This window comes from Oncorhynchus tshawytscha, linkage group LG15 (genome assembly GCF_018296145.1).
Source record: "Oncorhynchus tshawytscha isolate Ot180627B linkage group LG15, Otsh_v2.0, whole genome shotgun sequence".
NCBI classification, from domain to species: Eukaryota; Metazoa; Chordata; class Actinopteri; order Salmoniformes; family Salmonidae; genus Oncorhynchus; species Oncorhynchus tshawytscha.
This window is the reverse complement of record NC_056443.1, coordinates 37,918,489-37,942,737: the sequence shown is the minus strand read 5'-3', so window position 1 is coordinate 37,942,737 and position 24,249 is coordinate 37,918,489. Positions and strand designations below refer to the sequence as shown.

At 45.2% G+C, this 24,249-nt stretch overlaps 1 protein-coding gene across 4 annotated transcripts in view; it reads right to left on the bottom strand.

The window, feature by feature from the left end:
- Positions 1–22,174, bottom strand: part of LOC112240530 (tyrosine-protein kinase Tec-like) — a 58,660-nt gene extending 36,486 nt beyond the window's left edge. For 2 of the 4 annotated variants that reach the window (XM_042298517.1, XM_042298519.1), the window contains exons 1-5: positions 22,069–22,174; positions 18,215–18,394; positions 16,982–17,086; positions 16,416–16,497; positions 12,178–12,306 (exon numbers count right to left, since the gene is read on the bottom strand). In XM_042298517.1, the coding sequence (XP_042154451.1) occupies positions 12,178–12,306; positions 16,416–16,497; positions 16,982–17,086; positions 18,215–18,352 (454 nt within the window). In that variant the 5' untranslated portion in view covers positions 18,353–18,394; positions 22,069–22,174. Of the gene's footprint in view, positions 1–12,177; positions 12,307–16,415; positions 16,498–16,981; positions 17,087–18,214; positions 18,395–22,068 lie in introns of those variants that run through there. The other 2 variants (XM_042298518.1, XM_042298520.1) reach the window with 2 other exon arrangements.
- Positions 22,175–24,249: the final 2,075 nt, after the last annotated feature.

Here is a 24,249-nt window from a genome sequence, read left to right as displayed (position 1 = left end):
CCCTGCAGAAGGCCTTTAATCCCAGACTGTCCCCTGCAGAAGGCCTTTAATCCCAGACTGTCCCCTGCAGAAGGCCTTTAATCCCAGACTGTCCCCTGCAGAAGGCCTTTAATCCCAGACTGTCCCCTGCAGAAGGCCTTTAATCCCAGACTGTCCCCTGCAGAAGGCCTTTAATCCCAGACTGTCCCCTGCAGAAGGCCTTTAATCCCAGACTGTCCCCTGCAGAAGGCCTTTAATCCCAGACTGTCCCCTGCAGAAGGCCTTTAATCCCAGACTGTCCCCTGCAGAAGGCCTTTAATCCCAGACTGTCCCCTGTAGAAGGCCTTTAATCCCAGACTGTCCCCTGCAGAATGCCTTTAATCCCAGACTGTCCCCTGCAGAAGGCCTTTAATCCCAGACTGTCCCCTGCAGAAGGCCTTTAATCCCAGACTGTCCCCTGCAGAAGGCCTTTAATCCCAGACTGTCCCCTGTAGAAGGCCTTTAATCCCAGACTGTCCCCTGCAGAAGGCCTTTAATCCCAGACTGTCCCCTGCAGAAGGCCTTTAATCCCAGACTGTCCCCTGCAGAAGGCCTTTAATCCGAGACTGTCCCCTGCAGAAGGCCTTTAATCCCAGACTGTCCCCTGCAGAAGGCCTTTAATCCCAGACTGTCCCCTGCAGAAGGCCTTTAATCCCAGACTGTCCCCTGCAGAAGGCCTTTAATCCCAGACTGTCCCCTGTAGAAGGCCTTTAATCCCAGACTGTCCCCTGCAGAAGGCCTTTAATCCCAGACTGTCCCCTGCAGAAGGCCTTTAATCCCAGACTGTCCCCTGCAGAAGGCCTTTAATCCCAGACTGTCCCCTGCAGAAGGCCTTTAATCCCAGACTGTCCCCTGCAGAAGGCCTTTAATCCCAGACTGTCCCCTGCAGAAGGCCTTTAATCCCAGACTGTCCCCTGCAGAAGGCCTTTAATCCCAGACTGTCCCCTGCAGAAGGCCTTTAATCCCAGACTGTCCCCTGTAGAAGGCCTTTAATCCCAGACTGTCCCCTGCAGAAGGCCTTTAATCCCAGACTGTCCCCTGCAGAAGGCCTTTAATCCCAGACTGTCCCCTGCAGAAGGCCTTTAATCCCAGACTGTCCCCTGCAGAAGGCCTTTAATCCCAGACTGTCCCCTGCAGAAGGCCTTTAATCCCAGACTGTCCCCTGCAGAAGGCCTTTAATCCCAGACTGTCCCCTGCAGAAGGCCTTTAATCCCAGACTGTCCCCTGCAGAAGGCCTTTAATCCCAGACTGTCCCCTGCAGAAGGCCTTTAATCCCAGACTGTCCCCTGCAGAAGGCCTTTAATCCCAGACTGTCCCATGTTGACTCTACAAGGTGTTGAAAGGGATACTGGCCCATGTTGACTCTACAAGGTGTTGAAAGCGTTCCACAGGGATACTGGTCCAGGTGGACTCTACAAGGTGTAGAAAGCGTTCCACAGGGATACTGGCCCATGTTGACTCTACAAGGTGTTGAAAGCAGGGATACTGGCCCATGTTGACTCTACAAGGTGTTGAAAGCAGGGATACTGGTCCATGTGGACTCTACAAGGTGTTGAAAGCAGGGATACTGGTCCATGTGAACTCTACAAGGTGTTGAAAGCGTTCCACAGGGATACTGGCCCATGTGGACTCTACAAGGTGTTGAAAGCAGGGATACTGGCCCATGTGGACTCTACAAGGTGTTGAAAGCAGGGATACTGGCCCATGTGGACTCTACAAGGTGTTGAAAGCGTTCCACAGGGATGCTGGCCCATGTTGACTCTACAAGGTGTTGAAAGTGTTCCACAGGGATGCTAGCCCATGTTGACTCTACAAGGTGTTGAAAGCAGGGATACTGGTCCATGTGGACTCTACAAGGTGTTGAAAGCAGGGATACTGGTCCATGTTGACTCTACAAGGTGTTGAAAGCAGGGATACTGGCCCACGTGGACTCTACAAGGTGTTGAAAGCGTTCCACAGGGATACTGGCCCATGTGGACTCTACAAGGTGTTGAAAGCGTTCCACAGGGATACTGGCCCATGTGGACTCTACAAGGTGTTGAAAGCAGGGATACTGGCCCATGTTGACTCTACAAGGTGTTGAAAGCGTTCCACAGGGATACTGGCCCATGTGGACTCTACAAGGTGTTGAAAGCGTTCCACAGGGATACTGGCCCATGTGGACTCTACAAGGTGTTGAAAGCAGGGATACTGGCCCATGTTGACTCTACAAGGTGTTGAAAGCGTTCCACAGGGATACTGGCCCATGTGGACTCTACAAGGTGTTGAAAGCGTTCCACAGGGATGCTGGTCCATGTGGACTCTACAAGGTGTTGAAAGCGTTCCACAGGGATGCTGGCCCATGTGGACTCTACAAGGTGTTGAAAGCGTTCCACAGGGATGCTGGTCCATGTTGACTCTACAAGGTGTTGAAAGCGTTCCACAGGGATACTGGCCCATGTGGACTCTACAAGGTGTTGAAAGCGTTCCACAGGGATGCTGGTCCACGTGGACTCTACAAGGTGTTGAAAGCAGGGATACTGGCCCATGTGGACTCTACAAGGTGTTGAAAGCAGGGATGCTGGCCCATGTGGACTCTACAAGGTGTTGAAAGCGTTCCACAGGGATGCTGGTCCATGTGGACTCTACAAGGTGTTGAAAGCAGGGATACTGGTCCATGTGGACTCTACAAGGTGTTGAAAGCAGGGATGCTGGCCCATGTGGACTCTACAAGGTGTTGAAAGCGTTCCACAGGGATACTGGCCCATGTGGACTCTACAAGGTGTTGAAAGCAGGGATACTGGCCCATGTGGACTCTACAAGGTGTTGAAAGCGTTCCACAGGGATGCTGGCCCATGTTGACTCTACAAGGTGTTGAAAGTGTTCCACAGGGATGCTAGCCCATGTTGACTCTACAAGGTGTTGAAAGCAGGGATACTGGTCCATGTGGACTCTACAAGGTGTTGAAAGCAGGGATACTGGTCCATGTTGACTCTACAAGGTGTTGAAAGCAGGGATACTGGTCCATGTGAACTCTACAAGGTGTTGAAAGCGTTCCACAGGGATATTGGCCCATGTGGACTCTACAAGGTGTTGAAAGCAGGGATACTGGCCCATGTGGACTCTACAAGGTGTTGAAAGCAGGGATACTGGCCCATGTGGACTCTACAAGGTGTTGAAAGCGTTCCACAGGGATGCTGGCCCATGTTGACTCTACAAGGTGTTGAAAGCAGGGATACTGGCCCATGTGGACTCTACAAGGTGTTGAAAGCAGGGATACTGGCCCATGTGGACTCTACAAGGTGTTGAAAGCGTTCCACAGGGATGCTGGCCCATGTTGACTCTACAAGGTGTTGAAAGCGTTCCACAGGGATGCTGGTCCATGTTGACTCTACAAGGTGTTGAAAGCAGGGATACTGGCCCATGTGGACTCTACAAGGTGTTGAAAGCAGGGATACTGGTCCATGTTGACTCTACAAGGTGTTGAAAGCAGGGATACTGGCCCATGTGGACTCTACAAGGTGTTGAAAGCGTTCCACAGGGATACTGGCCCATGTTGACTCTACAAGGTGTTGAAAGCGTTCCACAGGGATGCTGGCCCATGTGGACTCTACAAGGTGTTGAAAGTGTTCCACAGGGATGCTGGCCCACGTGGACTCTACAAGGTGTCTAAAGCGTTCCACAGGGATGCTGGTCCACGTGGACTCTACAAGGTGTTGAAAGCGTTCCACAGGGATGCTGGCCCACGTGGACTCTACAAGGTGTTGAAAGCGGGGATACTGGCCCATGTGGACTCTACAAGGTGTTGAAAGCAGGGATGCTGGCCCATGTGGACTCTACAAGGTGTTGAAAGCGTTCCACAGGGATGCTGGTCCACGTGGACTCTACAAGGTGTTGAAAGCAGGGATACTGGCCCATGTGGACTCTACAAGGTGTTGAAAGCAGGGATGCTGGCCCATGTGGACTCTACAAGGTGTTGAAAGCAGGGATACTGGCCCATGTTGACTCTACAAGGTGTTGAAAGCGTTCCACAGGGATGCTGGCCCATGTGGACTCTACAAGGTGTTGAAAGTGTTCCACAGGGATGCTGGCCCACGTGGACTCTACAAGGTGTCTAAAGCGTTCCACAGGGATGCTGGTCCACGTGTTGAAAGCAGGGACGTTGTCTCCAATGCTTCCCACTGTTGTCTCCAGTTGGCTAGATACAACACATGATACACATAGGAAACTGTTGAGCCTCAGTCCTTTAAACAAACTGCTGCACATGGCACCTACTACCATACCCTACTACCACCTACTACCATACCCTACTACCACCTACTACCATACCCTACTACCACCTACTACCATACCCTACTACCACCTACTACCATACCCTACTACCACCTACTACCATACCCTACTACCACCTACTACCATACCCTACTACCACCTACTACCATACCCTACCACCTACTACCACCTACTACCATACCCTACTACCACCTACTACCATACCCTACTACCACCTACTACCACCCTACTACCACCTACTACCATACCCTACTACCACCTACCCACCTACTACCACCTACTACCACCTACCCTACCCTACTACCACCTACTACCATACTACCTACTACCACCTACTACCACCCTACTACCACCTACTACCATACCCTACCCACCTACTACCATACCCTACTACCACCTACTACCATACCCTACTACCACCTACTACCTACCATACCCACCTACTACCACCTACTACCATACCCTACTACCACCTACTACCATACCCTACTACCACCTACTACCATACCCTACTACCACCTACTACCATACCCATACTACTACACCTACTACCATACCCTACTACCACCTACCACCATACCCTACTACCACCTACTACCATACCCTACTACCACCTACTACCATACCCTACTACCACCTACTACCATACCCTACTACCACTACTACCACCTACTACCACCTACTACCATACCCTACTACCACCTACTACCATACCTACTACCACCTACTACCATACCCTACTACCACCTACTACCATACCCTACTACCACCTACTACCATACCCTACTACCACCTACTACCATACCCTACTACCACCTACTACCATACCCACTACCACCTACTACCATACCCTACTACCACCTACTACCATACCCTACTACCACCTACTACCACCACCTACTACCATACCCTACTACCACCTACTACCCTACTACCACCTACTACCACCTACCCATACTACCACCTACTACCATACCCTACTACCATACCCTACTACCACCTACTACCATACCCTACTACCACCTACTACCATACCCTACTACCACCTACTACCATACCCTACTACCACCTACTACCACCTACTACCCCTACTACCACCTACTACCATACCCTACTACCACCTACCACCATACCCTACTACCACCTACTACCATACCTACTACCACCTACTACCACCCTACTACCACCTACTACCATACCCTACTACCACCTACTACCATACCCTACTACCACCTACTACCATACCCTACTACCACCTACTACCACCTACTACCACCTACTACCATACCCTACTACCACCTACTACCATACCCTACTACCACCTACTACCATACCCTACTACCACCTACTACCATACCCTACTACCACCTACTACCATACCCTACTACCACCTACTACCATACCCTACTACCACCTACTACCATACCCTACTACCACCTACTACCATACCCTACTACCACCTACTACCATACCCTACTACCACCTACTACCATACCCTACTACCACCTACTACCACCTACTACCACCTACCCTACTACCACCTACTACCATACCCTACTACCATACCTACCCACCTACTACCACCTACTACCATACCCTACTACCACCTACTACCATACCCTACTACCACCTACTACCACCTACTACCACCTACTACCATACCCTACTACCACCTACTACCATACCCTACTACCACCTACTACCACCTACTACCACCTACTACCACCTACTACCACCTACTACCACCTACTACCACCTACTACCATACCCTACTACCCACCCTACTACCACCTACTACCACTACCACCTACTACCATACCTACTACCACCTACTACCACCCTACTACCACCTACTACCATACCCTACTACCACCTACTACCATACCCTACTACCACCTACTACCACCTACTACCACCTACTACCATACCCTACTACCACCTACTACCATACCCTACTACCACCTACTACCATACCCTACTACCACCTACTACCTACATACCCTACTACCACCTACTACCATACCCTACTACCACCTACTACCATACCCTACTACCACCTACTACCACCTACTACCACCCACCACCTACTACCATACCCTACTACCACCTACTACCATACCCTACTACCACCTACTACCATACCCTACTACCACCTACTACCATACCCTACTACCACCTACTACCATACCCTACTACCACCTACTACCATACCCTACCCTACCACCTACTACCATACCCTACTACCACCTACTACCACTACCACCTACTACCACCTACTACCACCTACTACCACCTACTACCACCTACTACCATACCCATACCCTACTACCACCTACTACCATACCCTACTACCACCTACTACCATACCCTACTACCACCTACTACCATACTACTACCACCTACTACCATACCTACTACTACCACCTACTACCACCCTACTACCACCTACTACCATACCCTACTACCACCTACTACCATACCCTACTACCACCTACTACCACCTACTACCACCTACCCCATACTACCACCTACTACCATACCCTACTACCACCTCTACTACCATACCCTACTACCACCTACTACCATACCCTACTACCACACTACTACCACCTACTACCATACCCTACTACCACCTACTACCATACCCTACTACCACCTACTACCATACCCTACTACCACCTACTACCATACCCTACTACCACCTACTACCTATACCCTACTACCACCTACTACCATACCCTACTACCACCTACTACCACCCTACTACCACCTACTACCATACCCTACTACCACCTACTACCATACCCTACTACCACCTACTACCATACCCTACTACCACCTACTACCATACCCTACTACCACCTACTACCATACCCTACTACCACCTACTACCATACCCTACTACCACCTACTACCATACCCTACTACCACCTACTACCACCTACTACCATACCCTACTACCACCTACTACCACCTACCCATACCTACTACCACCTACTACCACCATACCACCTACTACCACCTACTACCACCTACTACCACCTACTACCATACCTACCATACCCTACTACCACCTACTACCATACCCTACTACCACCTACTACCATACCCTACTACCACCTACTACCATACCATACCTACTACCACCTACTACCACCTACTACCATACTACCACCTACTACCACCTACTACCACCCCTACTACCACCTACTACCATACCCTACCACCACCTACTACCATACCCTACTACCACCTACTACCCCTATACCACCTACTACCATACCCTACTACCACCTACTACCATACCCTACTACCACCTACTACCACCTACTACCACCTACTACCACCTACCCTACTACCACCTACTACCATACCCTACTACCACCTACTACCATACCCTACTACCACCTACCACCTACCACCACCCTACTACCACCTACTACCATACCCTACTACCACCTACTACCATACCCTACTACCACCTACTACCATACCCTACTACCACCTACTACCATACCCTACTACCACCTACTACCATACCTACTACCACCTACTACCACCTACTACCACCTACTACCACCTACTACCACCTACTACCATACCCTACTACCACCTACTACCATACCCTACTACCACCTACCACCCTACTACCACCTACTACCATACCCTACTACCACCTACTACCATACCTACTACCACCTACTACCATACCCTACTACCACCTACTACCATACCCTACTACCACCTACCCACCTACTACCATACCCTACTACCACCTACTACCATACCCTACTACCACCTACTACCATACCCTACTACCACCTACTACCATACCCTACTACCACCTACTACCATACCCTACTACCACCTACTACCATACCCTACTACCACCTACTACCATACCCTACTACCACCTACTACCATACCCTACTACCACCTACTACCATACTACCACCTACTACCATACCCTACTACCACCTACTACCATACCCTACTACCACCTACTACCATACCCTACTACCACCTACTACCATACCCTACTACCACCTACTACCATACCTACTACCACCTACTACCATACCCTACTACCACCTACTACCATACCCTACTACCACCTACTACCATACCCTACTACCACCTACTACCATACCCTACTACCACCTACTACCATACCCTACTACCACCTACTACCATACCCTACTACCACCTACTACCACCTACCCTACTACCACCTACTACCATACCTACTACCACCTACTACCATACCCTACTACCACCTACTACCATACCCTACTACCACCTACTACCATACCCTACTACCACCTACTACCACCTACTACCATACCCTACTACCACCTACTACCACCTACCCTACTACCACCTACTACCATACCCTACTACCACCTACTACCATACCCTACTACCACCTACCATACCCTACTACCACCTACTACCATACCCTACTACCACCTACTACCACCCTACTACCACCCTACTACCACCTACTACCATACCCTACTACCACCTACTACCATACCCTACTACCACCTACTACCATACCCTACTACCACCTACTACCATACCCTACTACCACCTACTACCATACCCTACTACCACCTACTACCATACCCTACTACCACCTACTACCATACCCTACTACCACCTACTACCATACCCTACTACCACCTACTACCATACCCTACTACCACCTACTACCATACCCTACTACCACCTACTACCACCTACTACTACCATACCCTACTACCACCTACTACCACTACTACCATACCCTACTACCACCTACTACCATACCCTACTACCACCTACTACCATACCCTACTACCACCTACTACCATACCCTACTACCACCTACTACCATACCCTACTACCACCTACTACCATACCCTACTACCACCTACTACCATACCCTACTACCACCTACTACCATACCCTACTACCACCTACTACCATACCCTACTACCACTACCATACCCTACTACCACCTACTACCATACCCTACTACCATACCCTACTACCACCTACTACCATACCCTACTACCACCTACTACCATACCCTACTACCACCTACTACCATACCCTACTACCACCTACTACCATACCCTACTACCACCTACCCCCTACTACCACCTACTACCACCTACTACCACCTACTACCATACCCTACTACCACCTACTACCATACCCTACTACCACCTACTACCACCTACTACCATACCCTACCACCTACTACATACCCTACTACCACCTACTACCATACCCTACTACCACCTACTACCACCTACTACCATACCCTACTACCACCTACTACCACCTACTACCATACCCTACTACCACCTACTACCATACCCTACTACCACCTACTACCACCTACTACCATACCCTACTACCACCTACTACCACCTACTACCATACCCTACTACCACCTACTACCATACCCTACTACCACCTACTACCATACCCTACTACCACCTACTACCATACCCTACTACCACCTACTACCATACCCTACTACCACCTACTACCATACCCTACTACCACCTACTACCATACCCTACTACCATACCCTACTACCACCCCTACCACCTACTACCATACCCTACTACCACCTACTACCACTACCATACCCTACTACCACCTACTACCATACCCTACCACCTACTACACCCTACTACCACCTACTACCATACCCTACTACCACCTACTACCATACCCTACTACCACCTACTACCATACCCTACTACCACACCCTACTACTACCCATACCCTACTACCACCTACTACCATACCCTACTACCACCTACTACCATACCCTACTACCACCTACTACCATACCCTACTACCACCTACTACCATACCCTACTACCACCTACTACCATACCCTACTACCATACCCTACTACCACCACCCTACTACCATACCCTACTACCACCTACTACCATACCCTACTACCACCTACTACCATACCCTACTACCACCTACTACCATACCCTACTACCACCTACTACCATACCCTACTACCACCTACTACCATACCCTACTACCACACCCTACTACCACCTACTACCATACCCTACTACCACCTACTACCATACCCTACTACCACCTACTACCATACCCCGCTCAAAGGCACTTCAAATATTTTGTCTTTCTCATTCACCCTCTGAATGTCACACACACACACACAATCCAGGCTTAAAAATCCTCCTTTAACCCATCTCCTCCTCTTCATCTACACTGATTGAAGTGGATTTAACAAGTGACATCAATAAGGGATCATAGTTTTCAACTGGATTCACCTGGTCAGTCTAGGTCATGGAAAGAGCAGGTGTTCTTAATGTTTTGTCCACCCAGTGTATGTTCTACAAAGATACATTTCTATTGCATCCTTTGGAACAGGCTAGCCGTGTAGGCTAGTGATGGTATGTTAGGCCTATGGGTATGGGAGCCAGCCACAGATACATACACAATGTAGCCTAACGATATTGTGTCTTTAACATCTCAATCACAATTATCTCTCCTTTCCCTTCTTGACAAGTCCACAATGATTTAAGAATACCTGCTATTGTATTCACTGTAGCTGTTTTGATCAGCCATCACCATCGAAACAAAAATAGTCTACCCGATCGAGGTACCGATAGAGACACAGAACCGTTAACGGAAACCTACCTGGGTGGCTTTGTGGAACTGCTTTTTCAGCCCCGCGACAGACATCGCTCTAGTTCCACCAGATGTCCACTTGCGTTCACCAAGTAATCCACGATTATCCACCCTCTGGGTTTCAAAACAAGGAATATAATCCGCTTGTCTTTCTTTCTATCGAGTGTTTTGCCGTTGCGTAAACTTGTCTACACTGGTGTCCTCTCGTCATAACAGAATGAATCGCTCTATCCAAATACAACCAGCGAAATCATTCGGACTGGCATTCCATGCTATCTGGTATCCTTGGGACGTCCATTTTTATTTTCAAAAACTTCCTGGTTCAGGGGAAGAACGAAAGATTTGTACCTTGTCAGCTCGGGGATTTGAACTTGCAACCTTCCGATTACTAGCCCAACGCTAGTATACATTCGCAGTGTCAGGGCAGAATCAGTAACATTTATAAATAAGATGTTTTATTCATTTTCATATGTAAACATATCTTTTAAGCCATGTTAAGGGATGATTGAGGGGGAACCAATTATCTCTTGGCTCCACAATGTCTGTGTGCCAGTCACTCCCTACTTTTCCCATTGGGGAGAGGTTAGGCTTGTCTTCTTATGGGAATGTGTCTAACTATTGTATGTCCCCTCTGAGGTTGCCCTTATCTTGATTTAGTATATGGCCTAGGAGGCTCACTGTCTCTGTGATCTTGTCCAGGAGGGGGTGTATTTGATATATGCTAGTGGATGAGGTTTTGTTTTTGGTCCTGAGTGGTACCAAGAGCGAGATAAGAACATAGTTTAGGAGACCAAAGCTGAACGATAATTTATAGCCAATGCTGTCTGGCTATGTGTGTCTTTGCTATAAAGGATCTCAGTTGCAATGTGTAAGCACTCTCAGAGAATTCATTTATAGACACTGAATTGATCTGAGGGTTGCACAGGGTTGTGATGGAGCTCATATAATTAAAGATGGACTTTATGATAACTCTGACTTGTGTGTGGTTTGCTCTCTCATGATTTGGTAATACAGGAAATTTCCACTACAGTAGATTAGTCTACACTGGTGTCGTCTCGTCATAACAGAATGAATCGCTCTATCCAAATACAACCAGCGAAATCATTCGGACTGCATTCCTGAATTCACCTGGTCAGTCTATATCATGGCGAGAGCAGGTGTTCCTAATATTTTGTGCACTCTGTGTAAATGATAATATACAGATCTTACTGTCTCCGAACAGGTTGTACTTCTCACATCCCGGGGCCAGTTTCTCCGTCTGACGACAGCACAGCCACACCCCCTCCAGCCAGAACTGAGGGTGAAACTTAGCAACGATCACAGAGTTCTCCTTGATCTCTGGAACAAACACATGATCAACAACAACATTTTATTTATGGATTTATAAGACATTTTGCAGGGATGAAATCTTTTTTTTTAAATGACTTAGTGACAATAATAATATGGCAACTACTGCTACAACTACTAATAAAAACTACTGCTACAACCACTAATAAAACTACTGCTACAACTACTAATAAAAACTACTGCTACAACTACTGCTACAACTACAACAACTAATAAAAACTACTGCTACAACTACTAATAAAAACTACTGCTACAACTACTAATAAAAACTACTGCTACAACTACTGCTAAAACTACTAATAAAAACTACTGCTACAACTACTAATAAAAACTACTGCTACAACTACTAATAAAAACTACTGCTACAACTACTAATAAAAACTACTGCTACAACTACTAATAAAAACTACTGCTACAACTACTGCTAAAACTACTAATAAAAACTACTGCTACAACCACTAATAAAAACTACTGCTACAACCTACTAATAAAAACTACTGCTACAACTACTAATAAAAACTACTGCTACAACTACTAATAAAAACTAATGCTACAACCACTAATAAAAACTACTGCTACAACTACTAATAACAACTAATGCTACAACTACTAATAAAAACTACTGCTACAACTACTAATAAAAACTACTGCTACAACCACTAATAAAAACTACTGCTACAACCACTAATAAAAACTACTGCTACAACCACTAATAAAAACTACTGCTACAACTACTAATAAAAACTACTGCTACAACTACTAATAAAAACTACTGCTACAACTACTAATAAAAACTACTGCTACAACTACTAATAAGAACTACTGCTACAACCACTAATAAAAACTACTGCTAGAACCACTAATACCAATGCGACTACTAATATTACTAATACAACTAACAACCTATAATATATACAATACATAAATATTGTCACATGGTGATGTTGATATTAGTTAAAAACACAAACAGTTTGTTCTTAACATTTGAAAAAGGGTCTTTCTTAAATTCACTGTGTGATTTTAATACCCTGATTTCAATAGGTAAAGGATTCCAGTCACTTGGGTCTTTGTGTCTTAAAGATCTTCCTGTAACCTCGTGATGTTCTCTTTGGGATGTGTCATTGCTGCTGTTGTCTCAAGGAGTAGTGTGAGGTGTTCCTTAATATATACGGGGACATTTAAGATGATGCATTTAAATGTTAAAAATGACATCTAATTGGCAAAGTAATGTCCAGGTGGTGTTTTGATAGATGATGTCACCATAGTCTAGGATAGGAAGCAACAGTTGGGTTACTAAGTTTCCAAAAGATAATTCACAATCTATCCTCAAACCCAGACATTGTTCGATCCGTTTATTATTTGCCTTGTACCAAATAGCATGATATAGGACTTTGTTTGATTTCAAACCAAATTATTTTTGAGAAATCATTTTTGTAAAGTGTTTAAAATCATATTGGAGAGTAGCTTGTCACGTGTTGCTCAGCTGGTAGGGTGCGGTTCTGCCATTAGAGCACGGCTCAGCTGGTAGAGCGCGGCTCAGATGGTAGCGCGTGGCTCAGATGGTAGCGCGCGGCTCAGATGGTAGCGCGCGGCTCAGATGGTAGCGCGCGGCTCAGATGGTGGAGCGCGGGCTCAGATGGTAGCGCTCGGCTCAGATGGTGGAGCGCGGCTCAGATGGTAGCGCGCGGCTCAGATGGTAGCTATTGTTATTTGTCTCTAACTAGTTTCCACCTTTATGAAGACGGGTCCCTCGGACACATTTTCACCCAGAAGGCATTTCACTGGTCGTTAAAGACACGTTGAATAGGTCTGCTAGAGAAAACAGTTTAACATCAGCTGTCCACGTTTTACATGTGGGTTCCAGTCCATCTAGACCTTAGTTGATATTGACCTCATAGAGGACATCAGACATTCATCGTTGGTGGAATTGTGGGTGAAATTGTTATTTGAGGTTCCAGATGTTCTAATAGATGAGACGTGCTGATTAAAACATCAGCTGTATCTGCTGGCTCCCGAATAACACGGTCATTTAGGATTAATTGGAGAACAAAACAATATTAACAACCACACAACAACAACAACACAAAAAAAAGATATCTCTGGTCAACCAGCTTCCTGCTAACATAACGTAGGCCTACCCATTAAGGACAACAGAGCTGCGGTGTTTATAGCATAGCATAACGTAGGCCTACCCATTAAGGACAACAGAGCTGCAGTGTTTATAGCATAGCATAACGTAGGCCTACCCATTAAGGACAACAGAGCTGCGGTGTTTATAGCATAGCATAATGTAGGCCTACCCATTAAGGACAACAGAGCTGCAGTGTTTATAGCATAGCATAATGTAGGCCTACCCATTAAGGACAACAGAGCTGCAGTGTTTATAGCATAGCATAATGTAGGCCTACCCATTAAGGACAACAGAGCTGCAGTGTTTATAGCATAGCATAATGTAGGCCTACCCATTAAGGACAACAGAGCTGCAGTGTTTATAGCATAGCATAATGTAGGCCTACCCATTAAGGACAACAGAGCTGCAGTGTTTATAGCATAGCATAATGTAGGCCTACCCATTAAGGACAACAGAGCTGCAGTGTTTATAGCATAGCATAATGTAGGCCTACCCATTAAGGACAACAGAGCTGCAGTGTTTATAGCATAGCATAATGTAGGCCTACCCATTAAGGACAACAGAGCTGCAGTGTTTATAGCATAGCATAATGTAGGCCTACCCATTAAGGACAACAGAGCTGCAGTGTTTATAGCGTAGCATAACGTAGGCCTACCCATTAAGGACAACAGAGCTGCAGTGTTTATAGCATAGCATAACGTAGGCCTACCCATTAAGGACAACAGAGCTGCAGTGTTTATAGCATAGCATAACGTAGGCCTACCCATTAAGGACAACAGAGCTGCAGTGTTTATAGCATAGCATAACGTAGGCCTACCCATTAAGGACAACAGAGCTGCAGTGTTTATAGCATAGCATAACGTAGGCCTACCCATTAAGGACAACAGAGCTGCAGTGTTTATAGCATAGCATAATGTAGGCCTACCCATTAAGGACAACAGAGCTGCAGTGTTTATAGCATAGCATAACGTAGGCCTACCCATTAAGGACAACAGAGCTGCAGTGTTTATAGCATAGCATAACGTAGGCCTACCCATTAAGGACAACAGAGCTGCAGTGTTTATAGCATAGCATAACGTAGGCCTACCCATTAAGGACAACAGAGCTGCAGTGTTTATAGCATAGCATAATGTAGGCCTACCCATTAAGGACAACAGAGCTGCAGTGTTTATAGCATAGCATAATGTAGGCCTACCCATTAAGGACAACAGAGCTGCAGTGTTTATAGCATAGCATAATGTAGGCCTACCCATTAAGGACAACAGAGCTGCAGTGTTTATAGCATAGCATAACGTAGGCCTACCCATTAAGGACAACAGAGCTGCAGTGTTTATAGCATAGCATAACGTAGGCCTACCCATTAAGGACAACAGAGCTGCAGTGTTTATAGCATAGCATAACGTAGGCCTACCCATTAAGGACAACAGAGCTGCAGTGTTTATAGCATAGCATAATGTAGGCCTACCCATTAAGGACAACAGAGCTGCAGTGTTTATAGCATAGCATAACGTAGGCCTACCCATTAAGGACAACAGAGCTGCAGTGTTTATAGCATAGCATAATGTAGGCCTACCCATTAAGGACAACAGAGCTGCAGTGTTTATAGCATAGCATAATGTAGGCCTACCCATTAAGGACAACAGAGCTGCAGTGTTTATAGCATAGCATAACGTAGGCCTACCCATTAAGGACAACAGAGCTGCAGTGTTTATAGCGTAGCATAACGTAGGCCTACCCATTAAGGACAACAGAGCTGCAGTGTTTATAGCATAGCATAACGTAGGCCTACCCATTAAGGACAACAGAGCTGCAGTGTTTATAGCATAGCATAACGTAGGCCTACCCATTAAGGACAACAGAGCTGCAGTGTTTATAGCATAGCATAACATAGGCCTAGCTATGCAGGACAGAGAGTGTTTGAAGCATAGCATAACATAACTAGAGGATGTAAAAATGGCTAGTAACTGACCTTCCTTGATAATTTGGACCCAGATATTCCTACTCTCAGAGCTGGGAGCGAATACGTAGAGAGTCCCGGAGTCATACACCACCTAGCGGAGAGAATGAATATCTGGCGTCATATTGGCAGTAAAATGTTAAGCATCATAATGTTGTTGTCGACGTGGAAGATTGAGGGAAAGGGAAACCGCACACTGCTCTTGATAGGATCACTGATCTTTAATAAGCGTTACGTATCCGCCTCACGGCCTTCGTCAGAGCTTTTTGAATTAAAAAAAAAAAGTTAAAAAAAAATATATACATATATGTTGTTGTTTTTTTTTAAATGTGTTTTTTTTTTTACCCAAAAATCTCTGACGAAGGCCGTGAGGCGGATACGTAACGCTTATTAAAGATCAGTGATCCTATCAAGAAGAGTGTGCTGTTTCCTGTTCCTTCATCTTGTTCAACTGTTACCATGCACCTGCTAAAAAGATAGCTCAGATGTGCTAGTGCCTTTTGAATGTTGAACATGGAAGACTGACAAACTATCTCTTCATATTTCTCAATATTGATCAATCAACCGATCAATCTCACTTGGAAGGGGTATTTGTTCTGACAGGTTACGACTCCTCCTCCATTCTTCACGATCTCCACACACCTGATTTTCTGCAGGTCGATGGATCCCTTCTTAAACTTCTTCTGTTAACAACGAACAGAGAGACAGAAGGACAGAACACAGTAAGGTATTGGACAGCAGAGAGACAGAACACAGTAAGGTATTGGACAGCAGAGAGACAGAACACAGTAAGGTATTGGACAGCAGAGAGACAGGAGGACAGAACACAGTAAGGTATTGGACAGCAGAGAGACAGAAGGACAGAACAAAGGATATAGGACCAGTCTAATAGGAGAGATAAAGGATATAGGACCAGTCTGATTAGAGAGATAAAGGACATAGGACCAGTCTGATTAGAGAGATAAAGGATATAGGACCAGTCTGATAGGAGAGCTAAAGGATATAGGACCAGTCTGATTAGAGAGATAAAGGACATAGGACCAGTCTGTTTAGAGAGATAAAGGACATAGGACCAGTCTGATAGGAGAGATAAAGGATATAGGACCAGTCTGATAGGAGAGCTAAAGGATATAGGACCAGTCTGATAGGAGAGCTAAAGGATATAGGACCAGTCTGATAGGAGAGATAAAGGATATAGAACCAGTCTGATTAGAGAGATAAAGGACATAGGACCAGTCTGATAGGAGAGATAAAGGACATAGGACCAGTCTGATAGGAGAGATAAAGGATATAGAACCAGTCTGATTAGAGAGATAAAGGACATAGGACCAGTCTGATTAGAGAGATAAAGGACATAGGACCAGTCTGATAGGAGAGATAAAGGACATAGGACCAGTCTGATAGGAGAGATAAAGGATATAGAACCAGTCTGATTAGAGAGATAAAGGACATAGGACCAGTCTGATTAGAGAGATAAAGGACATAGGACCAGTCTGATAGGAGAGATAAAGGATATAGGACCAGTCTGATAGGAGAGCTAAAGGATATAGGACCAGTCTGATAGGAGAGCTAAAGGATATAGGACCAGTCTGATAGGAGAGATAAAGGACATAGGAGCAGTCTGATAGGAGAGATAAAGGATATAGGACCAGTCTGATAGGAGAGATAAAGGACATAGGAGCAGTCTGATAGGAGAGATAAAGGATATAGGAGCAGTCCATACACAACCAAAACGGTATGTGTCTGCCAGTCTCACCTCTGCTCTGAACTCATAGTGTGTGAGCTTGGTCTTGGTGAGGACGAACACTCACCTCTGCTCTGAACTCATAGTATGTGAGCTTGGTCTTGGTGAGGACGAACACTCGCTCCTTGTAGTTCAGCGGTGAAGTTAACCTCTTCTGCTGAGACCTCTTCATCAGGGTCTCCTCCAATAGCGGGTCAGCACTCATCTCGGCCCCGCCCACTCCCTCCACCCTGCCATCTAATACTGACTGGACCCACCCGGACGGGAGAGGAGAGGAGGGGGAGGAGAGGAAATGAGAGAATAGAATAGAATACAAGCATGTTGTCAATATGTCTCCATGTTGGTTACTATATGAAGGTGTGTTATCATGTTGTCAATATGTCTCCATGTTGGTTACTATATGAAGGTGTGTTATCATGTTGTCAATATGTCTCCATGTTGGTTACTATATGAAGGTGTGTTATCATGTTGTCAATATGTCTCCATGTTGGTTACTATATGAAGGTGTGTTATCATGTTGTCAATATGTCTCCATGTTGGTTACTACAGTACGTGAAGGTGTGTTATCTGCCTGAAAACAACCCCAGGCACGTTGCCCTTTGGTAGGCTGTGATATCAGCTAAGAAGTAATCTGATATAGTGGTGCAATCAGCAGAAAATCTCTCTTTCACAAAATAAATAAATCCTTTAATATCATTTATAGATCATATACAGTACCAGACAAAAGGTTGAACACACCTACTCATTCAAAGGGTTTATGCACAATTTTTACTATTTTTAATCCAGATGGGATGGCGTATTGCTGCTGAATGCTGTTGTAGTCATGCTGGTTAAGTGTGTCTTGAATTCTAAATAAATCACAGACAGTGTCACCAGTAAAGCACACCCACACCATCACACCTCCTCCTCCATGCTTCACGGTGCGAACCAGACATGCAGAGATCATCCGTTCACCTACTCTGCGTCTCACAAAGACAAGGCGGTTGAAACCAAAAATATCACATTTTGACTAATCAGACCAAAGGACAGATTTCCACCAGTCTAATGTCCATTGCTCGTGTTTCTTGGCCCAAGCAAGTCTCTTCTTATTGGTGTCCTTTAGTAGTGGTTTGTTTGCAGTAATTCGACCATGAAGGCCTGATTCACACAGTCTCCTCTGAACAGTTGATGTTGAGATGTGTCTGTTACTTGAACTCTGTGAAGCATTTATTTGGGCTGCAATTTCTGAGGCTGATAACTGTAATGAACTTATCCTCTGCAGCAGAGGTAACTCTGGGTCTTCCTTTCCTGTGCCAGTCGTCATGAGAGCCAGTTTCATCACAGACCTTGATGGTTTTTGCGACGGCACTTGAAGAAACTTTTAAAAGTTCTTGAAATGTTCCGCATTGACTGACCTTCATGTCTTAAAGTAGTGATAGACTGTCGTTTCTCTTTGCATATTTGAGCTGTTCTTGCCATAATATGGACTTTGTCATTTACCAAATCTTCTGTATACCACCCTTACCTTGACACAACACAACTGATTGGCTCGAACGCATTTAGAAAAATAAAATAAACACACAAACACACACACATACAGTGGGGCAAAAAAGAAAAGTGTACCTATGATGAAAATTACAGACCTCTCTCATCTTTTTAAGTGGGAGAACTTGCACAATTGGTGGCTGACTAAATACTTTTTTGCCCCACTGTACACACACACACACACACACACACACACACACACACACACCAATAAAATAGAATTTACAGGGGGCAGATTGTAATAAAAAAACATATTGCTTCTGAATCGTCCTCTGGAACAACGGACATTCTGAGGTAATGAATTCATAACCATCGTCCTCTGGAACAATGGACATTCTGAGGTAATAAATTCATAACCATCTTCCTCTGGAATAACGGACATTCTGAGGTAATAAATTCATAACCATCGTTCTCTAGTAATACTAGTCCCGTGTGAATTAAGGCCTTAAAAATAACTCCTGCAGAATGAAGAATTTCTTACAGTAAGATGATGGACTTGGGAACAGGAGAGGAGAAATAGGATTTATTTATTTCTGTATCTTAAGAGAATGAAATGCTCAGTTAGATACGATCTGTAGAGGTGCTGTGTTTATCAGCATCATAACAGCTGACAGTAGTTCAACCACAGTTAGGGACCGTCTGTAAAGGTCCTGTGTTTATCAGCATCATAACAGCTGATAGTAGTTCAACCACAGTTAGGGACCGTCTGTAAAGGTCCTGTGTTTATCAGCATCATAACAGCTGATAGTAGTTCAACCACAGTTAGGGACCGTCTGTAAAGGTCCTGTGTTTATCAGCATCATAACAGCTGACAGTAGTTCAACCACAGTTAGGGACCGTCTGTAGAGGTGCTGTGTTTATCAGCATCATAACAGCTGATAGTAGTTCAACCACAGTTAGGGACCGATCTGTAGAGGTGCTGTGTTTATCAGCATCATAACAGCTGACAGTAGTTCAACCACAGTTAGGGACCGTCTGTAAAGGTCCTGTGTTTATTAGCATCATAACAGCTGACAGTAGTTCAACCACAGTTAGGGACTGTCTGTAGAGGTGCTGTGTTTATCAGCATCATAACAGCTGATAGTAGTTCAACCACAGTTAGGGACTGTCTGTAAAGGTGCTGTGTTTATCAGCATCATAACAGCTGATAGTAGTTCAACCACAGTTAGGGACTGTCTGTAGAGGTCCTGTGTTTATCAGCATCATAACAGCTGACAGTAGTTCAACCACAGTTAGGGACCGTCTGTAAAGGTCCTGTGTTTATCAGCATCATAACAGCTGATAGTAGTTCAACTAGTTCGATTCCCGAACTGAAATATTTTGAGAAACATGTTAAAGCTGTGAAAACGACCCCCTTTATCCTTCCAACCGGTCGACCTGATGTCATTTGGACATTTTTTATCAGAACACCTATCCGGGTAGCTTTTTTTTTTATGCTTTAACTGTATTTTCTACCCGGTCCCTAAACGTCTTTGCTCCGTGAAAGATGACAGGAAAAAAACTTCACCGATGTCAACTAGACTGAAGCAGTCATTCTATGACATTATTCTGTTGAGCAGGAGTTCATCTAGTCTTCTAGGGCAACATATAACAGAAGGGAAGCTGCATGTATATCTAATTATAGACAAGTTGACTAACAAATAGCCTACCAAAGTGTCGGAAATTATAAGCAGAAATATATCTACATCCGGCAAAACTAAATCCTGCACCCCCTGTCTAAAAAACCCGTTATGTAGTCTTTAATTGTAGCCTACAGCGCAATATCTATATTTGCGGTTTAGGGTTGGGTGCGGGCCACTTTATCACATGTCGGGCGGTTGAACAAACTGCCCCTTGCACTAGTAATTCATGAACCTCCCACAGTGGCCAATTATCTAATTGACGTCATAGAGCTAGATAGAGGACTCCTCTTTATCTGTTCCATTACAGCGTCTGTGACAGCCTCGATGGCGATTACCATTCTGTCTCCATTTTAGAGTAGGCTGATTGCTCCAAACTCATTGGAATACCCATTCAGTTGACTATTTTTTAAAAAATGGTGGTTGTCCTCAATGGTAACGTAGACTAAAATAGGTTATATCCGGGATGAGTCCTCCGTCTATCTCTATGATGGACATGAAATAGATCCCCACAGGATACTTCGTTCCGTTCACTTCGAGACAGACAGGTAGCCTACATAAAACACACATGCGCCTTAAATAACCCCGGTAGGTAGGCTACATATCTCTGCCGCTCAACTCGGCCAAGCATCGCTCTGTTATGTTGACATCTCGTTTGCTGTAATGAGAGAAAGTGGCCAGTAGATACACCCGCAGTTTCTACGAAACACGTACATTTGCATAAAATGCCATTAGTTGTATCCTACATGTCCAATATCATAAAGGAAAAGTTCCTTACCTTTTCTTGACGAGAGTGAATATATGAGCTCGCTATTCTTCTGATTTTACTGACTGTCACATTGTCGCCAGCAGAACCAGGAAGTGACAGACAGACCTGCCGCTGCTTGGATGGGGTGCAGTAATAAGGAAGTAACCTACAGTAACGAGGACTAAATATATATATATATATATATATATATATATATACTACATGACCAAAAGGACACATGCTGTGGAACATCTCATTCCAAAATCATGGCCATTAATATGGAGTTGGTCCCCCCTTTGCTGCTATAACACTCTTCTGGGAAGGCTTTCCACTAGATGTAGGAACATTGCTGCTATAACACTCTTCTGGGAAGGCTTTCCACTAGATGTAGGAACATTGCTGCTATAACACTCTTCTGGGAAGGCTTTCCACTAGATGTAGGAACATTGCTGCTATAACAGCCTCCACTCATCTGGGAAGGCTTTCCACTAGATGTTGGAACATCGCTGCTATAACAGCCTCCACTCTTCTGGGAAGGCTTTCCACTAGATGTAGGAACATTGCTGCTATAACAGCCTCCACTCTTCTGGGAAGGCTTTCCACTAGATGTTGGAACATTGCTGCTATAACAGCCTCCACTCTTCTGGGAAGGCTTTCCACTAGATGTTGGAACATTGCTGCTATAACAGCCTCCATTCTTCTAGGAATGCTTTCCACTAGATGTTGGAACATTGCTGCTATAACAGCCTCCACTCTTCTGGGAAGGCTTTCCACTAGATGTCGGAACATTGCTGTGGGGACTTGCTTCCATTCACCCGCAAGAGCATTAGGTCGGGCACTGATGTTGGGCGATTAGGCTCGCAGTCAGCGTTCCAATTCAACCTAAAGGTGTTCGATGGGGTTGAGGTCAGGGCTCTGTGCAGGCCAGTCAAGTTCTTCCACACCAATCTCGACAAACCATTTCTGTATAGACCTCGCTTTTTGAATGGGGACATTGTCATGCTGAAACAGGAAAGGGCCTTCCCCAAACTGTTGCAACAAAGTTGGAAGACCATAATCGTCATTGTCTGCTGTAGCGTTAAAATTTCCCTTCACTGGAACTAAGGGTCCGAACCATTATTCCTTATCCACCAAACTTTACAGTTGCCACTATGCATTGGGGCAGGTAGAATTCTCCATGGATCCGCCAAACCCAGATTCGTCCGTCGGTCTGCCAGAAGCGTGATTCATCCCTCCAGAGAACACGTTTCCACTGCTCCAGAGTCCAATGGCGGCGAGCTTCACACCACTCCAGCCCCCGCATGGTATTGTGCATGGTGATCTTAGGCTTGTGGGCAGTTGCTCGGCCATGGAAACTCATTTCATGAAGCTCCCGACTAACAGTTCTTGTGCTGACGTTGCTTCCAGAGGCAGTATGGAACTCGGTACTGAGTGTTGTAACTGAGGACAGACGATTTTTACGTGCTTCAGCACTCAACGGTCCCGTTCTGTGAGCTTGTGTGGCCTACCACTTCACTGCTGAGCCGTTGTTGCTCCTAGACGTTTCCACTTCACAATAACAGCACTTACAGTTGACCGGGGAAAGCAGGGCAGAAATTTAATGAACTGACTTGTTGGAAAGGTGGCATCCTATGACGGTGCCACGTTGAAAGTCGCTGAGCTCTTCAGTAAGGCCATTCTACTGCCAATGTTTGTCTATGGAGATTGCATGGCTGTGTGCTCAATTTTATACACCTGTCAGCAACGGGTGAGGCTGAAATAGACGAATCCACTAATTTGAAGGGGTGTCCACATACTTTTGTATATATATATTGTATACACTACCATACAAAAGTTAGGGGTCACTTCGCAATTCCTTGTTTTTGAAAGAAAAGCACATTTTTTGTCCATTAAAATAACATCAAATTGATCAGAAATACAGCGTAGACATTGTTAATGTTGTAAATCACTATTGTAACTGGAAACGGCTGATCTTTAATGGAATATCTACATCTACATCATCCACCTACAGTGGGGTGAACAAGTATTTGATACATTGCCGATTGTGCAGGTTTTCCTACTTACAAAGCATGTAGAGGTCTGTAATGTTTATCATAGGTACACTTCAACTGTGAGAGACAGAATCTAAAACAAAAATCCAGAAAATCACATTGTATGATTTTTAAGTAATTAATTAGCATTTTATTGCATGACATAAGTATTTGATACATC